General features: G+C 40.1%; 2 protein-coding genes across 3 annotated transcripts in view; both read left to right on the top strand.

The window, feature by feature from the left end:
- anos1b (anosmin 1b) overlaps positions 1–17,042 on the top strand; it is a 43,068-nt gene extending 26,026 nt beyond the window's left edge. For both annotated transcript variants that reach the window (XM_079350192.1, XM_079350191.1), the window contains exons 4-15: positions 503–710; positions 1,447–1,631; positions 3,262–3,391; positions 6,165–6,258; positions 6,765–7,008; positions 8,746–8,884; positions 11,398–11,640; positions 12,692–12,786; positions 13,997–14,165; positions 14,490–14,722; positions 15,642–15,785; positions 15,908–17,042. In XM_079350192.1, coding sequence (XP_079206318.1) covers positions 503–710; positions 1,447–1,631; positions 3,262–3,391; positions 6,165–6,258; positions 6,765–7,008; positions 8,746–8,884; positions 11,398–11,640; positions 12,692–12,786; positions 13,997–14,165; positions 14,490–14,722; positions 15,642–15,782 — 1,881 coding nt within the window. In that variant the 3' untranslated portion in view covers positions 15,783–15,785; positions 15,908–17,042. The remainder of the gene's footprint in view (positions 1–502; positions 711–1,446; positions 1,632–3,261; positions 3,392–6,164; positions 6,259–6,764; positions 7,009–8,745; positions 8,885–11,397; positions 11,641–12,691; positions 12,787–13,996; positions 14,166–14,489; positions 14,723–15,641; positions 15,786–15,907) is intronic.
- A 227-nt stretch (positions 17,043–17,269) lies between these two features.
- On the top strand, positions 17,270–25,215 carry LOC306827704 (uncharacterized protein). The gene is made up of 10 exons (XM_079349695.1): positions 17,270–17,416; positions 18,806–20,555; positions 21,015–21,117; positions 21,699–21,846; positions 22,330–22,377; positions 22,533–22,610; positions 22,782–22,919; positions 23,358–23,441; positions 23,676–23,726; positions 23,886–25,215. Exons 2-10 carry the CDS (start codon positions 18,929–18,931, stop codon positions 23,994–23,996), a joined length of 2,388 nt encoding a protein of 795 aa, XP_079205821.1. The 5' UTR covers positions 17,270–17,416; positions 18,806–18,928; the 3' UTR covers positions 23,997–25,215.
- Positions 25,216–25,634: the final 419 nt, after the last annotated feature.

The following is a 25,634-nucleotide window of genomic DNA, read 5'->3' as shown; positions in this document are numbered from 1 at the left end:
TGAATACATGTGAGAAAGTGCATGTGTGTATGTTTTGTGTGTGGCCCTAAACGATTATTTGTAAAAACCAGTCAGTGGCTGTGGTATTCAGACAGATTAGTTTTTCATCACAATAGCTGAAGCATGTTACTGGCTGGATGGCTGACTGGCTGGCTGGTTAGGAACACAGCGTAATTCACAGTTATTAGCTAAGCTTATGTTTACATTTTGCTGATCTGTAGTCATGAGCACAGAAACACACACACACACACACACACACACACACATGCACACACACACACACACGCATGCACACACACACATTTAAACAAACATGCAGCCACCTTTGAGACCAGATCTCAAGGGCTGCCTGCAGAGAGTCAGTGAGAGTTTACCAAAGGAAACACTTTCCCCTCTGCTGTGTGTTTTTCTGCCCACATATGTGTGTTTGAACATTACATATCATTTCCGTTACGTGTCAGCTGCAGTAATAACAATCCCCCCCCCCTGTTCTGTCTCTCAGAAGCAGACAGAGTGTGTGACGAGCAGGGAGTTTCTGTCTTCCCTGAGGTTGTCTCGCCAGGGTGACTGCCCTCCGCCTCAGCGAGCCACCGGCTTCGCTGCAGCCTGCGTGGAGAGCTGCTCGTCAGACCAGCATTGTCCCTCCTCTAGAAAATGCTGCGCTAATGGCTGTGGACATACATGCCAAGCCCCCGCCAATCTATATAAAGGTAAAGGCAAGTCCCTGGCAGCATGTTGGATGAGGTTTGATGCAGCTTGTGGGCTTTATCACAATATATTGCGGTGCCAAAAAAAAGAAACTTTACTGACTTTTTTTTGAATGCTTTAAAGTGCTCATGTACAAAACTGTGCAAATTAAAAGTAATAAAGCTATATTGCAACTGATTTGCCATCATGCTGATTACTTTACTTATACAATACTTAAGATAGCACGTCTCTATTTTAATATTAAATGTATGTATTTATTCACATTTTCCCAAAATTAAAATCTGTACAACATAGAGTATCCTTCTATTCACAGGCTGTTCTCATGTTCACTATTGATGTCTTTTATTAATGCTTTAACCTATTAATTTGTAATATTACTTAATAAAACATATAGCACATCTGTACATATGAATGATTATTTGAATATTTTTTAAATATTTTTCTTGTTCTGGTTCTTGTTTCTTATTTGTGTTGTATTTTACATAAAATGTGCATATACTTTATATCTTTATCTTCATGCCTGCATCTTCATGCTAATATCTTATGGTGCTTATGTTTGACATATTAGTGCTTACATCTTATATCTTCATGCTCATATCTTTATTTATCTTTATGCATTTATTCTGTGTTCAGACCAAATATAACGCTTAAATTCTGCCCAGGGGATGAATAAAGTATTTCTGAAACTGATTGTGTTTACATTTTAATAATATTTTCTGCTTCTTGGTGACCCTCCAGGTGTTCCCCTGAAGCCTCGCAGAGAGATGAGCTTTGTGGAGGACACAGAGGGTCGTGTGAAGGTGGTCTGGGTGTCGAAGTTTAATGTCAGTGTGGAGCCCATCATTTACATGCTCCAGTCCCGCTGGAACATCGGGATTCATCCCAGTGAAGACCACGCCTCACCATGGACCACTATTGCCATGGTGAGTAGAGTTGGAGGCATACAGAGGCATACGTTGATAAAGAATGTTTTTTTGTGTAAATAATTTGTTATATCTCTATAAAACTTTCACAAATGAAGAATAATAAAGTCCATAATGAAACAGAATAAATTACCATCTTGTACATGTCTGCCTCCCTTCACTTGTAGACAGTAATAGCTATCGGAGAGTTTATGTTGGGAAGCTGATTGCTGGAGAAAAAAAAAAAAACATATTACAACATAGCAAATCGGGTTTTTTTTGTCTCGCTTGCATTTTTCAGTGATTGAAGCTCTAAAAATGGTTCCCTGTGCCTTTAAGAGTGAGAAAAACACCACAAAGTTTGCAACATATCCTTACCTCATAACTCTCAATATGCCTTGAATGATGAAACTTCTCAGCTATGGAGATGGATGTTAGTCTCTGTTTCCACCTCATTCGTCTGTTGCCTTGCTGTCTAAACCTCTCCTCCCCTGCAAGTCTCCCATTCTGCCAGGGTAAACTGTGTGCGTGTGTGTGTGTGTGTGTGTGTGCATATGTGTGTGTGTGAGAGTACTGTACATCCATGTGTGTTAGCCTGTGTGAGGTTAGGTAAATAAGCAGAGCTTAAAAAGGAACCACAGGCAGCCACAGTCGTTCCACCGGCTGAGTCTGAATGACTGAACGCTCATTATAGACTTAAATAGATGGCAGCTTGTGTCTGTCAGTGTGTGCGTCTCCGTGGATGAGTAGATTTTAAGCAGTGATTACATTCACACTGTCAGGGAGACAAAACATGTGAATCCTCAGGAATTCAAACCATCATTTCTGCAAATCATTTAATTTGACTATTATCAGATGAAATTCCAATCCTACTGTGGTCATCTGACTTTCCATCACATTAACTTGTGCGACTAATATTCCTGAAAGAACACAGCGTTTGGGCATGTTTTGAAAAAAGATGCACTAAAAGATGTCGGAGATGATTTGGCCATGTGTGCCAAAAGTTGTCTTGAAACATACAGTATGAAAAATGTCATTTTACAATGCAGACAGCAACGTAGCAGTGACCTCAGTATGACACACCTGGAATGATAAACAGATAATTCAACCTTTTTGAAAATACGTGTGTTTTAGCATTTCTAACCCAAGGCATACATGTTTGGCTAATTCCTGCAGAAAGCTAGCTCGAAGTCTGGAGTTACAGTGAAACAGCTAGCATAGCTCTGTCCAAAGGCACGAAACTCCTATACCAGCACCTGTTCATCTCTTATTAACCCATCTGATCTTTTTGTTTAATTTTTCTAAGGAATAGTAAAGAATACATTTATGTTGTGTTCAGAAGCTGCATGAGATTTAACTTGGTAATAAGTTCGCATTAGAGCTGCTAATCAGGGAATCTTTGGCAAACAGGCTTCCCCTTGTTTTCAAGGTTTATGCTATGCAGGTCATTCCTGACTCTCTCTCTATACCCGATTCCTAAACATATCCACTGACCTATCTCTAAAAAAGCCAAAAATACACCTATAAGTAAAACCTTTAACTCTTAGTTGAAGGAAATATGAAGATTATAAAGTCCTGACGTTTTGGAACAAAAAGTGATTTTCTTTCGCACAAGTTCTCATTGTTCCACGTAATGTGTTTATTTTTTCAGACACTCTCAGAAGATGTGGTTCTGTCAGATTTGAGACCTCAGCGCTGGTACCAGTTCAGAGTAGCAGCCATCAACAGCCACGGCAGCAGAGGCTTCACCACACCCAGCAGACACCACATCTCCAGTAAAGGTAGTGCAGGCTGAACACTCTTATACCTTTTCTTTAGACAGTCTTTCACAGAGAGTGGTGATTCCTCTCGCGTGTTTTTGTAACCTTTCAGTTTATATTTATTTTCTGTCACAAGACACTGAACAAAACACAGACTGTTACGTTCCATTTGTGTCATTATATGAGGAATATTAAACATCTCCGAGGAACATTCACCTTCCTGTCTTTCCCTGTTCTTTCTCTCTTTTCACTCAGGAGTTGATGGATCGGGTACACACAGCAAGAAAACTATCAGACAGTCCATAAAACACAGACAGGAAACAGAAAATACACACAACTGCATGTGCACATTTTCACACATACTGTATAGAAACACACACTAAATCACAATGCACAGGATTCAGTTGGTTCAGAGCCAGAATATAATCCTTGGTGTGGGACAGTGAGAGTAAGACACCTTCTATCACACACACACACACACACACACACACACACACCTACACACACACACACACACACACACACACACACACACACACACAGTAGGAGGTCCTTACTCTAATGCTTCACAGACCGAGGTCATATTGGTGTTTTTCCAGGATTGGCTGACGATATGAATCCCCTGCAGGGATTGGCTTGAGTATGTTTGCATGTGAATGATGACTTAAGGTTGGATTCAGCTTTGGAAAAAGTTTCTATATCAATTGAAAATTTACAGGAGATTATAAGGAGGTGTCCGAGATATCATTTTCCACCTGCCTTTAACTAAACACAAAATAGTATGACGTCTCATTCCTTTAAAAGTCAATATTCAACCTGTGCCATGGTAAACTGAAACTTTTCTGGACTTAAAACTGCACAAAAACACATGAACAGGTGTTTTCTGACACTGTTAGATGGTTTTTATACCTGTGCAAATGTGCCCTGCAGCTGACATGATTAATTGATAACTGGGCAGGAAAGATACAAAATTGGCTACAAAAAAATGGTGTGGCTTAAAAAGGGTTTACTTTTCTTTGTTCTACAGAGGATGGTGGAAATGATACAACACAGTGTGTTAGATGAACAGACACACTTTACTTAGGCAACCTCTTCGCTTTGTTAATCTTAGCAGCAGCTCACTTAAAGGCTATGAAGGCTACACAAATGAAAGAAAAAGATTCCTCACCACTCTAAACTAAATAACTGCCCACCTTAAAGCTCAATATCTTGCTTTCATGGTTTAAGTTTTTTTATGCTAAGCTAAGATAATCAGTTGTCTACAACTAACAGAAACAAAAGGGCTGTTTTATTTTAGACACAATATGTGTGTGTATATGCACCCTTGTGTATGTTTATGTATTTCGAGAGCTGGGGTTAAAGGCTAAAGACAGATACTTTAACATGATACATACCTTCAGATGGGAGTCGGAGGCTTGTGTTTCCAGTTCATTAGTGTGATTAGTCAGGGGCTGGAGGTTAGGGGTCACAAATCAGGAAGGCTGCAGATGTCATGATGGTTGAAGTTCTTCCACTGTGACCTGATGCTAACCAGAGAGAATTTGGATTTGAAAAACTGCTTTCCCCAGTCATTTAGATGTCAGGATTTCACAGGACCTGCCAGCTGTTATCATGAGGGAATGTCTGGATGAGAACACTCATCTTGATATCTTTATCTTGTACAACAATGGACTGAAATCAGCTGATTGAGGGAGCCACACAGGGAGAGAGAGAGAAAAAAAAAGCCTCAGAGAAGAACACGTGTTCGGTTCTGATCTGAAAATTACTGCTGGCAGACAGAGACCTCCTGCTTATTCCAAAGGACAAAAAACTACTTCCACACACAAACAGACCAGATCCTGAAGCCCTAATATGCTGCCCTCACTTTGATCTCTGCATCAGGGTCAGCCAAGCACGGCCCAGGGCCTGTGGGAGGCCTGCAGTGGGGAATGTAGTTCTAATCAGATACATTTTGTAGTTTTAATGAAAACAGGATTTGGGTTTGAGGTTCTAATGAGACACAGAGCCAGTGTTGAAAGAGCTGCAACCTGTAGATTTAATCTTGAAGGCAAACAGTGACTCAGTGGTGGTCGCTTTAGGTCTGTGTTGTGGTATAGCTACTGAAAATGGAGACTTCAGGCTTCTTCTGTATTGCTTACCTTTGATGCTTTTAAATCTAATTGGCTTTGTAAACTGAAATGTGACAGAGAGGAAGGAAGGCATTTAGCCTTTGTCAGTGTTTCTTTTAAATTTTGCTCCTCAGTTGTTAGACAATTCAGTCAAGTTGGCAACCAGCCTCTGCTCTGTTGGAATCACAGTCAAAAAGCTGTAAGCTCAAATCCATAATAGCCTACCATTATCACATAAGTTAAATTAGTTATTTTTATTGTGTGGGTCTTTTCATGTCCTAATTCCAAGGACCTGACAGTGGATAGAGTCACATAGATATGAGAGAGTCAAGGTGTTAAGGTGGTTCACGTCTCCTGTCTCTCTTCAGCTATCTGATCAATGCAGGCGAAAAGTTTGTTTGAAAAAAGATAGGACACAAGCTCGCCTGTACTGTGGAAAACTAATGTTACAACAGCTCAAGTACCAGATAGGATTTGAGGTACATTCATTGTAACTCTTACTGCTTCAAACAGGTAATATTCAGTATTTTTAACCTTTACAAGCTGTCACACCTTTTTATTTGAAGCAGTTGTCTGAGAGAAGGATTTCCTTAAACCTTAACAAATGTACCTTCACATTATATTTTTGGGCTAATTTTAGTTTTTTTCTCTTGACAATACCTTTCTGTGACCCTCTCTCACTACAGACCCCTCACCTCCTGAACCTCCAATCAATGTCAAAGTGATCAACCAGACTGTAGCAGAGGTGGGTTCACATCCAGGGACCCAGTTCACAGCCAGGTACTGCATTCAACTTTTGTGAATAGGTTCATTTCCCTGCTTTTTTTCAGTACTTGGTAACTTGATCTGAATTCTCTCAGAACTTGCAGGATTTCATTGTATGAAATCAGTCTTGAAATGTGACCATAAGGAGAGTCAACGCCTGTCTGATGAAAATTATAGTTTGTCTTTGTTTAATCATATCTTTCAGCCTCTTTGCTATTTTTGTTCTATAATGCTTAAAAAGGGCATGCACAGTTCAGAACATGTCCTGGATTAACTGACATGTTTAATAACAGAGGTGAAGACTTTTTAGTAGCTTCTGTTACACATGATAAATGATCTGAGGCTACACGTGGAATAAATGAGGGATAGGAAATAGCAGTGCAAATATTTCATCTGTTATACAGTGCAACAAAAACATTGACCTACTTGAACAGAATTCAGGAAGTACTTTCCTTTCTTCTTAGTTACCATAATTTGTTTACATCCTTGTTGTGATGTTGTTTGACTTGTTGCTCTCTCAGGTCGAAGGGAAGTGGGGTCACGGTGGCCGTCTTAATCAGTTGGGAGCCTCCCAGAGAGGGGGACCTTCCAGTCCACAACTACAGAGTCACATGGACGCCTCGACATGCACAGACAGCGCACAAACACGCACACAAACTGCATGCAGACACACACACGGTGCACAATAACATGCACACACGTCCCACACACTCTCACACACCGGAGGAGGATAAAAAGGAGAGCAACACCAGAGTGACTCAGGGGGTAAGGATGCATTTTTATGATCATCATTATATCACATGAAACAATGTCATTAACGTCTTTAAGTTACACCATTCATTCAATTAATCATTCAAACACTGCACTCTGATTAAACATATGAACTGCTGGGTCAATTACTGAAAAGGATCTGTAAAAGTAACATCAGTATTAATTTTTTCTAGCCAGGACAAAATTGTATTTTGTTGTTGAGTACAGTGAAGAGTTCTTGGAGCATTTTTGAAATTATATTTCATTCAGGGAAAACAGTCAAGAGGGTTGATTTGACTTGTATAATTAAAGGTTTGATGATGATGTAATATGCTCATGATGCAAATGAGTCCAGTCAGCAGCACCAAAATACCCATAATCATAGCAAACAATGCAGATTCTGCAGCTTAGACTCAGCAGTTATGATTGCCTCAGATTCTTTTCTCTTTAGATAAGTACACAAAACTCTTTGAAGAGTCAACCCTCAGCTTTAAACTCACTTAAATGTTAATCTCATAAGTGGGCATTCGCTTCAAAAGAAGAGACAAAAAAATTAAAACATAAACATCAAGAGTTTCAAGGCTCTAATGCAAGTGGTCTCATATGGACCTGGCTATCCTAAGTAGTGATGGTGATCCCAGACTGAGCCTGGTGGAGCCATTTATCTGTAGTCTTGTCCTCTGTTCTGCTCGGTTGGGAGGCCTGGAATTTAAATGAGCCCCCCTAACTAGTGTTACCTACTTGCAGCTGCATCTAGACACACGGAGACACAGCAGCATCACAACAGGTAGGCAGGGACCATTACAGCATGTCTGTGCTCTGTAAAATAGTTTTCATATAATGTAAAGCACTTGTATTTTATTGCTGTCAATTAGCACATGATAAAACATTCCCTAGATATGTATTAAACTTTTGTCCTGTCTATTAAGAATGTATGGCGGCCTAGAGGGACTTAGCATTAAACCTGAAATAAAATGGGAAATTGGAGTTATTATTCAAAGATGTAAAAACCTCTGCTGAATCAGTGCTTTTAAATATACATCAGCATCTTATACATAATGTCCTCTGACATTATGCACCAGAATAGAAATCCAGGCTTCCCCTTGCTGTCTCTGTTTCACAAATACACACACATACAGACACACATGCATGTACAGCTGCAGAGGCCATATGTTTTGTCTATCTTGGCCGTAATGGAAATACTCTAGCCTCGTTTTGTCTGCTGGCCCCCTAAAAACTGCTTTTTACGTGTGATTGTCTCATTCTGTAAGTGTACACACACACACACACACACACACACACACACACACACACACACACACACACACACACTTAGACTTGTTATCATCCAAGCATCTCTGTGTTGTGACTACCTCAAACTCATGCAGACGGACAGAGTTGATTGACTAAGAGGATGTTAATGAGCTGTCAGTCAAACAGCAGGCTAATGTAAAACAGGTCTGGCCTTTCTGTCACAAAGCAGAACACACACACACACACACACACACACACACACACACACAAAACTCAGGGGGGGGTGAGGGGGTTGATGACAGTGAGGATGACAAAGATGATGGCAGTAACAGTTCTAGCTCTTGCCGAGTTTATCCAAGGTATTTGTACTATAATTCACACATTTTTAAAAGTCTCCTATCAATTTTGAGATGAGATTCAACTTTATTCAATTTGATGCTGAATTTACAACAGACTGAAAAGAAACATACCATGTTTTCACTCTTCCATCTGTTACAGGCCCAGTGTGAGATGTGGCTGCAGGGTCTGCTACCTGCCGCCTCCTACATCCTGTCTGTGCAGACGGTGGCCTACTGGGGTCAAAAGAGGCTGAAAAGTCCCAGAGTTCAAATTGACTTTACAACCATAACTCATACAGGTGAACAGACTACGCTTCTTTCTTATAAAGCGAAAAGGTTGAACCTGAAATCTATATCAACATTGTTTATTTGTGTATTTCATAGCGCCACTGTGAACGGGTATTTTAAATTCTCTTCTAATTATTTCAGCCAGGTGTGATTGAAAAGCTCTGATTTTTTGTTTTATATATTAAGACAGAGTACTATGCAATAAGACTAGTTCTATTTTGGTGCAAGATTTTTTTTAAATTATATTGTATTTAAACCAGTATTGATGAGCATCAGTCAATGACGATGACGTGCGATGACATTTAAATGTCACCACCTTTGCTAGTTGGCACTAGAATTACTAAACGCTTAATATTTTGGACCTCAAGGTCCTCTGGTCAAATGTCTTGCTGAAACTTCAACACAGCCATCCGCCAGTAGCCGAGGTCATAACCGTAGACTGGCTGTAGCTTCTCCTAATGGGCCTTCTCTCCTGGCTATATTGCTTGTCAATATTTAAATGCAGAAGATTATATTATTCTGAAAAAGTGTGTCGGCTATACTGTGTCAGGTTAAACTGGCATTTCTTTCAAGCAATGTGTAAACACTTTTAGCACAGTCATGTGGATGTAAACCTAGGCAAGACTAATGGCTCTCAGTGCTAGCACTGTTAGCATTAGCCTTACTCAGCAAACCAAATTAAATCGTTTAACTGCAGACTATGAAAAAATGGATTGCCCTCAATGTTCACTGTTATCTGACTGTTTTCTTACTTTGAGGCTAATCAGTCAGTCAGTCAGTCAGTATGAATTTAAATTTCTGTTGAACAGGCTAGGGCATAATTGTTGTCTGGGAACAGCCCTACTGTACTTGTATGTAATTTGTCCAACAAAGCAGTCCATAATATGAAGTAGGAGAAGGTTATTACATCGTATTCAGTTTTTTTTATGAATAAAATTATAACGTGTTTTAGTGCATTGCTTTAAAACCATTTACCGGGATTAGATAAATCCAATACCATCATGTTTAACATGAGCCTGTTGCAGATATCTGCTTTTAGGATGGCTCTTGTTTCATTATCAAAAGAAAAAAAACAGTCTTTTTAAACTGTAAAACGTGAAAAAGTCCAGATGGGTTAAATCATTATCTAAGATACTCAATACAGCCAGATATTAAGTCACCAAAATATACAAAAAACTTTAAGAGAGGAACCAAAACATTGCTAGGCCTATGCTAAGTCTTTTTTTGGGGGGGCAGAATAAACAGTAAAATGCTGAAGATAAAGCTGAGAGTTGCTCAGCAGACCAAGTCTTTTCTAAGGTAGGGGAGACTGTCTATAGTTTTTTTGTAGCTGTGATTGAATTGTGATGTCACCTGAGGACACCTTTAGCATAAAAAATCCCAAATACAGATTCATTCTAACTTTTCATTCCATCAGTAAAGGCTAAATGACGAGTCCACAGTACCCACGTATAACATTGCTGTACATTAATGAGTTAATGATATTAGTATGAAACTGCAAAGCTGCTGTATATGCTGACTGTCAGCATATTTTTTTCTAGACAGCTGCACTATTAAAACACACATATACAGCACAAAGTGACGATTTTAATGGTCGTCCAGGCAACAGAGGTATTTATAGGCGACCTGTTGGTCAGCCCAGCAGAGGATTATAGCCAGCTGCAGCTCAATTATCACACCACATAACAACAATTTAATATGGAACATATTGTCATATTGTCTCATATAATTCAGCTGTATTAATATATTACACAGTCCATGTATTGGCCTGGTTTCTTTCCAAACTAATGAGGGTCCGTTAGGCCAGATAAGGCCCACTCATTCTTCAGAGTTAATGTATTAACGAGAGAACTAGCTGACAGCTGCTACCTAGTCAGCAGTTTATGTTATTCCAGGCACACTATAATATAATATCAACTCCATGTGCCACGTAACAGGCCTGTTTAAATGTACACTCAGCAGCCAGTTCATTAGTTACACCTTTCGGTACGATGCTCTTTCACACAACTATCCTGTAATAAATCCTCCCTGCATGAATGTCATGTCCACATTATGGAGTTTGCTTTTAAAGAGGTGTTATGTAAAACATTTGATCATATTCAGGGATACATTTCACTGACAGGGTTTCCTGTGAATTAGCTTAGTCTCATTGATGTAAAAGCAATGGAGAAAAAGTAGAACAACCTGTCAATATAATACTTTAAAAAGGCCCAGAAACAGCTGCACACAAAACTCTTGTAACCTTTATGGAGGAAGGCTTTATTGCAGGATTCTCGTTTTGGATTGAACTAGTTTTAGTAAGTTGACCTCTATAAAAAGGCTACCAAGTTTTTGTGTTATGTTGTCGGTAATCGGTGTTTCAAACAACTACTGTTTGAAAAATATTTATTGGGCAAAAAAAAGTGAGACTGCCACTCTAAGACACACATCACTCCTAAATCCATTGTTTTGTTTGAATTTCATTGTGAAAATGGGCAACAAACAAAGAAACTTACAAGCTATCCTCTCCTCTTCTCCACCAAAGGCGAACACTTCTCCAATGAGCTTCCCTCCTCCTCCTCCTCCTCTTCATCATCTCTTCCCTCCTCTCCTTCCCTCTCCTCCTCCTCCTCTTCTTCCTCTGACCGACCTGACTCCTCCTCTCTTCCTCACCCTGATTCCCCTCCTAACCCTGTAACCCCTGGTAACCTGCGCCTGGAGGTCGCTGCGCCTCACTACCATGACGACCAGCTGCAGGTCAAGGTGTACTGGAAGTGGCCTTTCCATGGTGAATTGATTTTTAAAAGACAATATTCCAAAAATGTGTGTTAACGTGTGTATATCTTTATGTATGAGAGTAGAACTCTCGTCCTCTTCCTCTGCAGCTATCCCTAACATAGTTTTTATAGCCTTCACGTATCTCCTTTGGCTGAAGGCATATTTTCAACATTTTAACATTTATCATTAAAAATACCTCACTGTGTCCTCAGTGTTTAGTTACACAATAAGAGTCATTTTCAGCACATACGGGGTTGAATGTTACTCACTGTAAAGTAATATGAGAAAACATCCCAAAGCTGTAACGCTCAATTTGCTCCACTGCAATTATTAATGTTAAATAAAGCGAAACGTTTTTTTTCTGAGATGATGTTTCAAACAGATTTACTATAAACTCCTTAACCTTGGACAGCTATTCTGGAATAATCCAAGTTTAGACGGCAGATGGAGATGCAAGGACTACTACTGGGGTGAAGTATTTTGTAGACCGACCTAAAAGTCTCCTGGGTTCCTATGCCAAAGAGCCAAAGGGATGTTTGAATGGGAAGTTGAATTATACAGAAAATAATCTCTGTGGCAGTTAAAACACATCCCAGTGCACCCTCTATACGCTCTAAATGTAACAAATATTTCATGACATATCCATTTATTTTGCACAACAAAAGATAACAATCTTCCACACTTACAGACTTCATTTTATACATCTTGCTAAAAATGTTCTCCAAAAATCCAGTGACCGAATGTGCCAAAATGTCAACTCATAACCAGGTTTTAAGAGAAATTCTTTCATTTATTTTTACTTGAATAGAAAAACAAATACTCATTTGGGGTTTGAAATCTTTAAAAGCAGCTCCCTGTCCGTCTCTGTTACTCAGAGAAGAAACTGTAAGAGGTTCTCCAGATGGAGAAAAAAAAAAAGTAAAAAAAAAAATAGAAAATACAAAACCGAGCAGTCTAAGAAAAGTAAATGATTATATGTGGTTTCATGTTTTTAGGAGGTTGTGTGGTGGATGTATGTGTATGTATGTGTGTGTTAATCCTTGATGTCTTTTACTTCACAGGCAGACAGAGACACCCAGGTCCATACATTCTGCGGTGGCATCCACACACCTGCAGCACTAACACGACAGGCACAGAGGGAGCAACAACTGTGCAGGTACAACAATCCGTTCTGGCTCTTAACTGTCCCTTCGTTATTTAAGATTGTGTACAGACATTTGTATGAGTGAGCATTATTTTTGGTGGATTCAAGATTAGATTTCCTACCACTGTAACTCGGATCATTCTTGTATACTCTCATCATCCGTCTGTGTGTAACTCTGACTCTATGTCACCGTTCGCTTCTGTCTCTGTCCAACATCACTTTAACCATAACTCTGTCAAATCTCTGGCATGTCTGTTTAGTACATGCATGAATTTATAACACTGTTTGACAAACATGGGAAAGGATTCAGGATAATCTCAGCAATAACTACTATCCATGAAATGGAACTTTAAAAAGGCAAAACTAAAGGTGAATAACATGGACAGATAAACTGGTTTGAAAAACTGTGCACTTAATATTTTCAAAGAGCACTTTCCATAGCAGCAGCCTGACTCATCATTATTTTGTTTTTACCTACTTTTATCCCAGCACTTACCTCTCATCTTAAATGATCACAGTCTCAGCACGCTGTTTATTTAAAGGGCTGTGTGCAATTTGTGAAGTTCAGGGTTTGCTCTCTGTTCAGCAGAGTTCAGTCTTTGACAGCAGAGCTTTCTCTACTTTAAGACTCAAACTGTGTTTTTAGTTTAAATTGACTTAATTAGATAGGTAGAACACAGACCCGAGACAGGGATGATGTGATTTCAACTTAATTACAGTAAAGTGCATGAAACTGATGTATTGCAAATAGATTGCCAATGATCAGCTGTTGTTCCTAGTTGGACTTTTGCATATGGAGCATAATTCAATATATAGCATTCAGTATCATAAAACAGCATAACACGATATAGATACAGCAACTCTATTCACAAATACAATAACAAACTCTAAATATAACCAGCTAAACTTTCAGGACAGCTCAGACTTGTTTTTAGCCAAAACTTGACTTTGTTATGGAAAGTTTTATATGTCGGATTTATTTTATTTCAGTCGGTTTTATGTTCCAGGGCTTACAGCTCTCAATGGAAAAGGCTGACTGTCCAAATTCAGATTCATCATGTGCTTGTAGTTGCTCGGTTACTGTCCTGTCTTTGTTCATACCTTAAATAGGGAAGATACATTGTTGATACATTTAAAAAAACGTTATATTTCCAGGAATCAATCTTTTTTTTTTTTTTTTTTTTTTTTTTAATTCCATCCTAACAGAATCTTCTTATTCCAGGGCACCCATCACACCATCACAGGGTTATTGTTTTCCTGTAAGTACCAGATCAGTGTAGCAGTACACTCTGACCCGGACTCTGAGGCTGTTGCCTGGGTTACGACCCCGACTTGCTCCTCCGTAAGAGGTAGAGGAGGCAAAGCTTTACCATGCAACACTGAAAGTAAGAGTAAGTAAAGACACAAACACTACTCCACACAAACATGATGTGCACATGTGACCTGTAAATGTCTGTTTTAGAAGAAAAGTTCGACTTATCTCATTCTTTTGGGAACACTAAGACCCCAAGAGTTGAACAAATATTATGGAAGTACTTAGGAATGATATTAATTATAACACAAATTCCAGTAGTCTTGCCAAAATATCATTTTCCATTGTATATAATACTAATTCTGTTCGGCATAAAACAGTTGTCATGTAAAATCTTGGCAAATACTTTCAAAGACTGTTTTATCATAAGTCAAGAAAAAGCTTTGTCTTTTGTTTGTGTTAGAGCGCCCCCCGTCAGGCAGAAAAGTGTTGCTGCGGCCAGAACGTCTGACAGCCGATTTTCAACATGTCAATGGCTCCCTGCACATGACGCTTCGCTGGAGAATGTCCCAGAATCCCCTGGACCAGCTAGCTGTTGAGGGGTTCCAGTTCACCTGGACTCTGCAATCAGGGGTTACCACAACAACAGGAGGACAGGAAGACGCACTGATCTCCCAGACGCAGACAATCGCACCGGTGAGTGACAATGAGGGGTTTAAAGTTACAGCACTGAATACAGTGTAATTGTTAGAAGTAGGAGAAGGATATCTGTGTGTGTGTGTGTGTGTGTGTGTGTGTGTGTGTGTGTGTGTGTGTGTGTGTGTGTGTGTGTGTGTGTGTGTGTGTGTGTGTGTGTGTGTGTGTGTGTGTGTGTGTGTGTGTAGCTGTGATTTAGGCTTTTCAGTCAGGATGATGAGTCAGTAAGTCTTTTAAGGACAAGTTCCCTTCTTTTCTCTTTTCTTTTAATTTTACTTTTAGGAGACAGTGTCAGAATTCATCCATACAACTTAAAAAAAATAACTGTTAATTAAATAAAGCTGAAACAACTAGTTTGAAAGGAACATCAAGGTACTGTAGGACATACGCTTTGTCACAGTCCTGCAGATGGTTCTCTGACTTCATTGTTTGCAATGCTTTGGCAAGGAGAACCCTGAAATGAGACTCAATATGTGTCTGACAAATACAGGGAATGTATTGTGAAATTTGCTATAAGGTTCATGTTATGTTAATGTTTCCTTGGAGTTCTGAAAGTCATGGATTACAATTTACAGGCTATGAACATAAAATAAAATAAAACGTGTCCCAACAAGGACTTACCTCTTGTTTGACAAGGCATTTGGTTGAAACCACTGGGCTCAGCTGCAGAGGATTTTTCAGAACTGTAATCATTACCATGACCCCAGAAAACCAGAACAATGAATTTGAGAAAGACTAACACATTTTTTTCATGGACAAGGATTCCTTTTCAATTTCCTTTAAACTACCTCTGTACTTATCGGATTAATATATATATATATAATATATATATATATATATATATATATATATATATATATATATATATATATAGGAGGAGTAGTGTATCTGTGGATTGACTCTGCTTCACCTTCCACAGTCTCAGCGGTCAGTATCAGTTCCTGCTCTACTGGCTGACAGTGTTTACCATCTGCAGCTCCAAGTACTCACTGCAGGGGGCAACAAAGGTGCCACAGTCTCCAAAACCATACATACCCCAGCCATCAACGCCACACTTTAACTGGTAATGGTGATTTAACAGACGAGCTGCATTTTTTTGTGCAGCTCTATAAAATGCACATTAAATGTTTTAACATGTATTACATGACTAACACTTTTATCTTTCTCTCCACCTTTCGCAAACAGCATTCTTCCAGCCCCTACAGCTGTCACGTCTGTGGAGTCTCCTCCACCCTCCTTTACCAAGAGCTACTCCCTTCTTCACTGGCCTCCACAAAGCAGTTACAGTAAAATGCAGGAGATGTGACAAAACCAATAAAATAAAGACAATTCCTTTCTTTGAGCTCCTCCACTCTCTCATATGAATGGTATTTTCAATTTGAACTGTGTTGTTTTTCATTCACTTCAATCACTTTTCAAACGTCAAGAGGGGTTTGAATTTGCTGCAATGGAAAAACATCAGTGATCAATATTAATTTGATTCAGTAATCTGTTATCTGATCCAAAACGTATGGCTTAAATCAACATTGTTTTGTAGGAATATAATAACTATATATAGTCTTGGCAGTAAAAAGGGTATACTTAAACCATATTTTCCCCAATCTTTTAGTAAACCTGCAGAATTTTCCAAGACAATCTTTGGAATTTTACAGCAATTCTCCTTTGCTGTATGTGCAACAGCAAAGGAGAATTGCAAACCCTTTATACTTCTGCACCTTCACATGTTTGGGTGAGACTTAGATCATTTCTAACAACCTCACATTACTGAAGGTAAATGTCCCTTGTAAAGAGAATGTGTTGTGCTTGATTCTGATCATGGAAGTAGAGAGATACAGTATATAGCACAGACCAAATAGAAACTTATGCATTATTCTTGAAACTAATGGGTTCATGTTGGTGTGCTGAAGCCTTGAAGATGTAAGTTCAAATATATTTTATATTGTTGTGTGTGTTTGTTTAAAACTGGTTTTCAGTGAGATTTGTCTGAAGTTACCCCTTTACAACATTGTGAGTCTTGTATGGCATTAATATTGCATTAAGGTGCATACACCCGTTTCACTTCACAGTTATACAAGACAGTTTTACACAGCTAACATACAGTAGCTATATCTGTGGTACATTTTTTTTGTTTTTACAAAAGCCTCTCATGTTTGAAACGACTGGTGTGAAGAAACCAGACATTATCATTGTGAACTGCTATGTAACGTTTTCACATTTTTACTGTTGACAATTTTGTACTTAATTCCTTTCATTTTTGACTGATAGTTTTATTTATTATATTTCTTAGTTTTTATAAATAAAATCATCATGATACAGTGTGCGTCGTCTCAAGTGATTTGGTGGTATGGAATTCTGCCAATGTAATACCATTTTATATGATCTTTTGACAAGCTTACATTTAAATAAAAGGATTTTCTATTGTTTCTGTTCTTTTTAAATCCATAATTTAGCGGAATATACTTACGTAACAATGACTTGTTCAACGTCAAATGTGACAGACCGTGATAAGTGAGTGCGAATGGAAAAAAAGGGTCCGAAAAGAGGAACTTGAAGGTTACTTCGGGAGAGTAGCCGAACACAACCGAAGATGACCCGAGACTGACGCAGTGACGTAATCAAGCAGCGACCACAGCTCGGATTGTTGATTCTTCCGATCGTGGCTGGACGAAACTCTTCTGTTATTTCATTGACGAGGTAGTTTACGGTGACGTTTCCCTTCACTTGTGTTTATGGCTTTAGGCTCATACTCTGTGTCATTTCAGATGCTGATTCGCAGTGTCCTTTTTTTTTGTCTCCTTAACCTCTAACTTCCTGCTGAAAATGGAGGAAATATGTGCAGACGCTGCTTTGTGTTGTCTCTCCTGTTTTGAATGCAGCTAGCTGACTTAGCTTGCTGCAGGGGAATCACTTAGTTTTGCAGAAGTTTTGTGAAATATGATATTTTACTGATTTAAATATTCTTGTATACTATGTACCATTTGCATCATTTGTTTTATTTTGTCGGGTATCGTCCAGTTACATTGGGCCTAGCATTAGACTATCTGAACGTTGTTTTTAATCACCACTTTATTAATCGTTGTCATTGAAGAAGACGCTTTATCTTGTAATGCCTCTCATGACAGATTATTCATCATGCATTGTATACTTGCAGCTCAATGCGAGGTACGTGTCGCTGCTAGGATGCTAATGTCAGCTCACTGACTTCTCTCCTCACTAATGTGCCACTTTCACCTGACTTAAATAACAGACAGACACAACGTGCGCGTTAAATACCTGTTTTCACGTAGTGTCTTTGTATTTCTCAGAAAGTGAATGAGTTGCTCGTTAACACAAACGTGTCGCTCATCTGTTGAAGAGTGTAATGCATGTTGGGGTTGTAAGAGTATTAATTCAAAGCAGAGGGATCAGACGGAGCCTTCAGATTAAATATATTAATCACCGTTTTCTTCAAGTCACTTCTATGTTTGCAGAAATACTACAAAACAAAAACCTTGGCCTCTTAGGACGTTTCTGCTCTCACATCCCTGCGTGTGGGTGGATATTTTCCGGGTGTTTCCATCACAAACATTTTGGCTTCTTTAACTGTTATCAAAACAGAGAAAGGTCTATTGGACTATTTAACAGCCCCCTTTAAAAAACTGCTGTTTCAAGTTCACTGTTTTTACTCTGCAGCCTCTGCCAGCAGTGTGTGAATGAGAAGAGGTGACCTGCGGTTTAAAAGCACTTTGAGTAGGCTGAAGACTAGAACAGCAGCGTACTAGCTCAAGTCCATTTACCATTTGTTTATTTCCTCCGCATGGGTTTGAATGTCACCTGCAGGAGAGGTACCATATTTATACATTGCTAAAGCAATCACCAGGGAACACATGCAATTGTTTGGGCACTATTATCAACATAAATAACTAAGTCTGCTCTGCTGTTCTATGTATTATTGAACGTGAAGATTTAGTACAACCCTGGGTGAGGCCTCAGTCATAAGTCTGACAGAAGTTGCTTCCCAATTCTCTCTCCCTGTATTTTGCTATCCCTCCTTGTTCCCTTTCTTCATGCTACAGATAATTGTATTTTTTATGTCCCATACAGACTCGACCCTTCACTGAGGAGCACTAAATACCTGCCACAGTTATAGTCTGATGACGTGTCAGTGACCCGTATAGAGAGAGAGCATGAAACCGACTTCTTCACTACACAGTAAACGTGCTTTTCATGCGAATCCCCTCAGTGACGAGTAAGGATAAAACAAGAAGAGAATCATCCTCGAGGGTCACAGGTGAAGAGAGGACAGGAGTGAGGAGGGGAGGGGTTGGGGATGGGGTTGAAGAGCCAAAGGAGGGCGTCATGGTTCACAGCGGCTCTGCATCCCCAATGAAAACAACACCATCAGTATCACCTCATTTAACTCTTCCTGCTGTAACACCTCCTCTGCAAGTAGCTCCTCTAGCGCCCCCTGCTGGAGACACCACAGACCAGGACCTCACGCAAGCCTCCGTCAAACACCTCGCAACAGACCTAACCTCTATCTCAGAGTTGACCCAGCCCTCCACTTTGACTCCTGCTGATGCCGAGTCTCCTGTTGTAACCCCGGCTGAATCCCTCGCTCCTGACTCTGGTCCAGCATCAGCCCAGACACTAACCACTGCTCAAGGCCTCGTCAATGGCCGCACTTCAGGAAGGAAAAGGACTCCTAAAGCCTGTGACTGCTGTGGCCCCAAGAGTAGAGGGCACAATGTCGGCAGAGGGAGGGGAAGAGGGAGAGCAAGGGGAAGGGATGCTAGTGGTAACTGCTCGGACACCCCGAAAAGAAAAGTGGGCGACCAGCTGACACAAATCAAGAGTTTTGATCTGGCCCAGGAGAAATTGGAGCAAGCAGAGGATGAGGATGAAGGTGCAAGGAAGGTGCAAAAGACGCCAGAAGGAGCTGAGAGTGTGGCGCAAAAGCCGGTTTCCCTCCCTGTCACAGTCTTACAACAGGATGGACCAATAAGAAACCGCTCTGCTCCTTCGGAAATAGAGGATGTGCAGATAAAGGAAGACTTTTCAGCAGAGGGCTCAGGGGTGATTGATGCTGGATGGAAAGGAGCTGGCGATAGCAGGGAGGTGGACGCGAGGTTGTCTGGAATGCCAAGCTGGGTTGCCCCAGGATTTAGAAGTAAAGAGAGGAGAGGGAGGGGATATGTCGGAGCGACATCTGCATCAAAAGCGGAATTAGACAGTGGAATAAAGAGGGGAGGATTCAGCGGTGTCTCCTTCAGGTATAAATCAATTACCATACCTCAGAGTCTGATGCAGGAGAAAATAAAAGACATAGACAAAGACCTTGGAGGGCAGGCCGAATCCACAACAGTTAAATGTCCATTTGGAAACGGAGACACAGTGGACCTCTCTGACACGGAGCCTGAAGCGGAGGCAAAGGACAGCATCACCATTAGTGAAATGGAAAACGGAGTGCTGTCTATCTCGCAGCAACCAGAGTCTCCACTGGACCTGGACTCTGAGATGCAAGTGGACCAGACTCCTGGCAAAGCGGACTCTCACTCAGGATGTGAATCAGTAACACTCTCCAATGGAGACGTCACCATGCAGACAAATGACAACCATGGCTCCACATTCATGGAGGTGGAAACTTCTTCCCATCTGGTTACAGTTGCTCCTGCATGGCAGGGACCTATAACAGTAGACATCGCACAGCACTACTGGGCATTAAGAGACCACTGGCTGTACTGTCAGTCTGGGACCTGGGAGAAGGAGGCATTGAAAGAAGTACTGAGACTAAAGGAAGATGGAAAGACGCAGGATGAAGAAAGCCGGGAGCAGCTTATTGATATGGTCCATGGTAAGATGATACCAGGACATTCTCATCATCTTAATTTGGTAAAATAAGCATGTTGATTTATTGATCTTTCACCTACAAACTCAGTTGTAAGTAATGAGTAGGGAAAAACCTTACTTTTCCAGTCAGACATCGTATGAAATAAAAATCTTCCTTCTACTGGATTGAATGAATCACAAAGAGCTGTTAGACAATAAAAGTTATTTCATTGACACACATGATTAAGCACTTGTTCTGTGACAACATATGTCATGTGTAATGTCATGAGCAATATTTGCAGGTTTGCAGAGCTAACTTTTAGACAGACGAGCAGAAACTGCAAAAGTGGTCAAGGTCGTTCAAATCCCCACAGTGTTTGTTCGAGTTTAAATATAAACGCGTCAAAAACACTTCAGTCAACAGTCGTGTTTGTACATGATAGAATCAACAATGTGACCCGGCGGTCTGTTCTTTGTCTTTCAGAGTTTCTGGAGAGCTTCTACATTAAGTATGGTGGATTCAGTCCCCTCAGTGAGACCGATGTCCTGGAGTACCTGAAGAAGAAGAAAGGCGACCTCATTAACAGGTTATCACACGCGCAGCTTTTGGCCAAACTGTTTGCTGTAACGTTGTGTCTGATTTTCGAGATAAAGCTTTTATCTATTTGTTTGCATCAGTGAGAGATAAGGTGCATTCATTTTTTTGTGAAAGATTAGGAAAGACTTTTTTGCAGTTTTTTAGAAACTTTTCTCGAAATTGTCCAGGCCATTTCCAGGAGGAAACTTTGGATGTGTGGAGAAATGTTGTGATGTTAGATCAAAAAAAGGAGAGACATGTCGGCACACTTCTACATTTTTGATGGAAGGTTTTTTTCCTTTTGTCTTGTGGAGTCAATTCGAAATTTCAAGAATTGTGGAAAATGTTGCAATTTTTTATTATTTTTTTTTATAATTGAAACATTTTCAGAAACTTTCTTGAAGCTATTCTTTCATTTCCATGAACATTTTTTGGAAACTTTCATCTGAAAGTTTAGGAATTTTTCATCAATTGTTTTTGTAACTTTTGTCCGAAAAAATTGCTAAACATTCTTAGTTTCTTTTAAACTTCAGAGGTTTGCATGGGATGACTTCAGCTTTTTCTCCTCTCTTTCTTGTCTCTTTGTTGTAGGGAACTTGATATCAAAGGAGAGATGAGTCGGTACAGGGCGGCGCTGGCCTCGGCTCCTGTTGCAGGCTTTATGGTTTCGTATAACAAACACACGTTAAGCCTGGAGGACCTTGGCACACTGGAAGATCAAAACTGGCTAAATGACCAGGTAAGAATGAACGGTTGACCGCTAACAGGAAGTCACTTTAGGTTGATCCAGACTGCAGGCCGTCAGACCTGTTTGTCGATGTAGAACTGTATTACAGACTATATGCTTCAGTGATCAGATTGGATCTACTTCACAAACCCATGTGTGTGAGTTGCTGTGATAACAACACAGGCATCATTAACTACATACATGCACCAAACAAACTCTTATGGGCAGCATCTAGTAGCAGGATGGATTCTTCCCAGTGACGTCTGTATGGATTCACTGTCATTTTGAAACCCAATGCACGGGACACGGAACAAAACTGACTTTGAGCTGTTGAAGTACCATTACACTTTTTTTTTCTTTTTTTCCCTCCTAAGACCCCAGCTACAATTTGAATATATAAAACAAATTGAATTCCTGTCTGAACAAGACCTTATAAAGTTAACTGAAACAATATGGAGAAGAGAGTAATGACCAACATCTGTCCTTTCTGTTTAGATTATTAACATGTATGGAGAACTCATCATGGAGGCCACACAACACAAGGTGAGCGAGGAAGTGTTTATCTGTCTAAAATGTCGACATCTGTATAATGTTATTCAAAGACTTGAGATTATATATATTTTATTTGTGACATTATCATTTTTGAATAGATCATTAAAATGTTGGTAGCTTAATATGTTTCTGTTTTTTTCTCTCAGGTTCATTTTTTCAACAGTTTTTTCCACAAGCAGCTGGTTGCCAAGGGTTACGACGGGGTGAAGAGATGGACCAAGAAGGTGAGGAGGAAGACTGAGAAGTTTTAAAGTAATTTGGACGTTTTGTAACCAAAACGTTCTCCAGCTTTAAAGTGGAAAATCTTTAGCGCTGGTTTTCTTTGTCCCATCTGAAACACTTCCTGCCTGCTAGTCTGATGTTCACATAATAAAACATTTTTGGGATGTTTTCAGGTCGACCTCTTCTCCAAGTGGATGTTGCTAATTCCAATCCATTTAGAAATCCACTGGTCGCTTATCACGGTCACCATGGCAACCAAAACAATCAATTACTACGACAGCCAAGGCATCGTCTTCAGACACACCACAGATGTGAGTTTGTGCATGTTGATGTCTTTGAAGTTCACAGCTTCAGATAGAGAATGATTTTGAATCTCCATGAAAGATCTAGCGAAATGATTATTGACTATTTTGAGCATTTTCTTTATTTCTAATACTTTCCATACATTCACAACTAGCTAGCAATGATTCTGTCCTAAAAGTACACACACCTACGGGGATGTAGGAACGTGCAATCAGCCTGCGGAGGGATCGTTCATCTGAGACAGCTGTGACTGTTAGAACCTGCAGAGGATTTCATAAAGTTGACTTAAACACCTGGGGGAGACACAAAGCACCACGGAGCGTCATGATTAAATGTGTTTGTTGTTTTGTGTCTGCACTTTTCTCGGTATGCACGAGCTCGCTACATCGTCGTGGTGGCGTGTGATTAAATGATTTCTTTTGTGTGTGTTTGTGATTCTCTCTCAGAACATTTTAAGGTACCTTCTGTCTGAAGCCAGAGAGAAGAAACAGACGGCTTTCCAGAAAGGCTGGAAGATCACCATCATCAAGGTAACTCTACACCCTGAGCTCTGACTGTAAGGATCATTTTAAGTCATGGCACAGAGGATGATAGTCGAATTCAACAAGTGCAAGCCTTAAACAGAAGACTCAGAAATGTGATGTACACTAACAGGGCTAAGGTTTGCACCAAGGTTTTGGTATGTTTTTCTGGAGCTGGATTAAAAAGGTGTCTAACTTCCTGTGTTTGGCTCTTTGTCTGACTGTGACTTGTTGACTCCTCAGGGAATTCCTCAGCAGAAAAACGACAGTGACTGTGGAGTTTTTGTCCTTGAGGTGATGCATTATTTATTTTTCCCTTTGTTCCTCGTCTAACTCTTCTCTCTCCCTCTCCGTGTTTTTATCCAACTTTTCTGGCAAAAAAAAAAAAAAGAGAAAGAAAGTGGATTCATGTCCTCATGTCATTTGCTCACTGCCTATCTTTCTCTCTGTCAGTACTGCCGCTGCCTCTCTGTGAAACAGCCTCTGAAGTTCAGTCAGGAGGACATGCCCCGAATACGCAAGAGAATCTACAAGGAGCTGTGCGACTGTCACCTCAATGACTGAATCATAGTGGTCTTCTCTCACTGACTGTACGGTAATTCTAAATAGTTGGTTGAAGTCTGTCAGAAGACCTGTTTCCATGTCAGCCTGTTTCATAAGCTAACACATCCTGGCCACCTGTAAGCCACGGAGCCCCGACTGCCTGTTTGACTGACAGCTGTGGGGCAGGTCAAACTGAATTGTGCTGACTTTTCCAGTTGAAGACCGCCTGTAGCAAAGCAGATTTTTCCTTGCGAAGGACTACTGATGTGGCCTCTACTGACCCGATAAAGTGCTGGACGCAGTACCAGTACTTCCTGTACAAAACCACAGTGTATTTGAACCACGTAGAAAAACAGCTACCTTTAGTGACTCGGAGCGTTCGCTGAAACGTCGGACCAGCCTGGACCAACGGGACGGAGCTTTCATCCCACCTGGAGTGGCCTTATCTTCTGGATGGCCATTTTTACTCTGAATGACATTTTACTGGGTTTTTTTTTAATGCTGGACTTTGCAGAAGTATCAAGCTAACTGATATTTGCTTGTTCAAATGAGTGAACCAGTAGTTCACTTTGAAGGATTCTTTCATTCTCTTGGACTACAGATTTTTTTTTTTAACAGTGAGAGGTCGATCTATTGAAGAGATATCAACTGAATGTACTGTTCACTTGTTCTTCCTGGCTGCCTCAAAGGTTGGACATTAAGGATAATGGCGCACTTTGGCTGTGCCTTGAAGCAGGGATATCATTTAACAGTTTTTGTTTAGAATTTGAGGTTTTGACACCTTACTTTAAATAAGTTCTTCCTAAAATTCCTTATCATTTTCACCACAGTATTTCCTTTATTTAATTTTTCCGTTTTGCCGTGTTGCACCCAGGTTTTGCACAAGTGTTTTTCAGTTTGTCGAGACCTTACATTCAGATCTCTAAATTTGAGTCTCAAGCTGTTGATCAAACTTCATGGAAAGCTTTTCAGCTCGCTACTGATATGAGGACCACTGTGTTTAATTTTAGCCAAGCAGTTTCTCTTTGATAATTTTATATTGCTTCTCATGGATGCATCCACGCAGGTGCAAAGCGTTATTGTAACCGTGAAACAAGTGGACCTCAGCTATTTTAACCTGAAATTTACCTTCTAAAGTTATTTTGGCCTACTACTGTATGCGCTTGCTTTGTCTGATATCCATGAAGGTTTCTTGACTGTTCTTTTGTTGTTCTTATTAAAGGCTGTTACTGCTGGGAAATGTTGATGCGTTTTTTTCAATTTATTGAACGAGAGTGCGCTGATGGAATTGACAAGGTCATAAAATTCTTCAAAAGGAGATCAAACCCAAAGGGTGGATGATTTCTTTGACACCGCAGATCTTTGTTTAATGTAAATACCCTTGGCTACAGCCTGCAGGTTGAGCTCTGTTGGTGGAGCAGGCTCCCCTTGGAGGAAGGCTGTAGTCCTCATCACACTGGTCGCAGGATCAACTAGCAATCCTGACTGGTGCATGACAACCTCCCCTCATTCTCCCTACATTTCCTGTCTATCTTTAGCTGTCCTGTCCAAATCAAAGGCTTTAAAAAAAGTAGAGCTGAAACGATTCCTCGAATAACTCGAATAATTCGATTACAAAAATTCATCGAGGAATTTTCGCTGCCTCGAGGCTTCGTTAAG

Source organism: Symphodus melops, assembly GCF_947650265.1.
Source record: "Symphodus melops genome assembly, chromosome: 8".
Lineage (NCBI taxonomy): Eukaryota > Metazoa > Chordata > Actinopteri > Labriformes > Labridae > Symphodus > Symphodus melops.
Note: the sequence above shows the minus strand (reverse complement) of the source record. Positions and strands in the feature narration are given on the sequence as shown.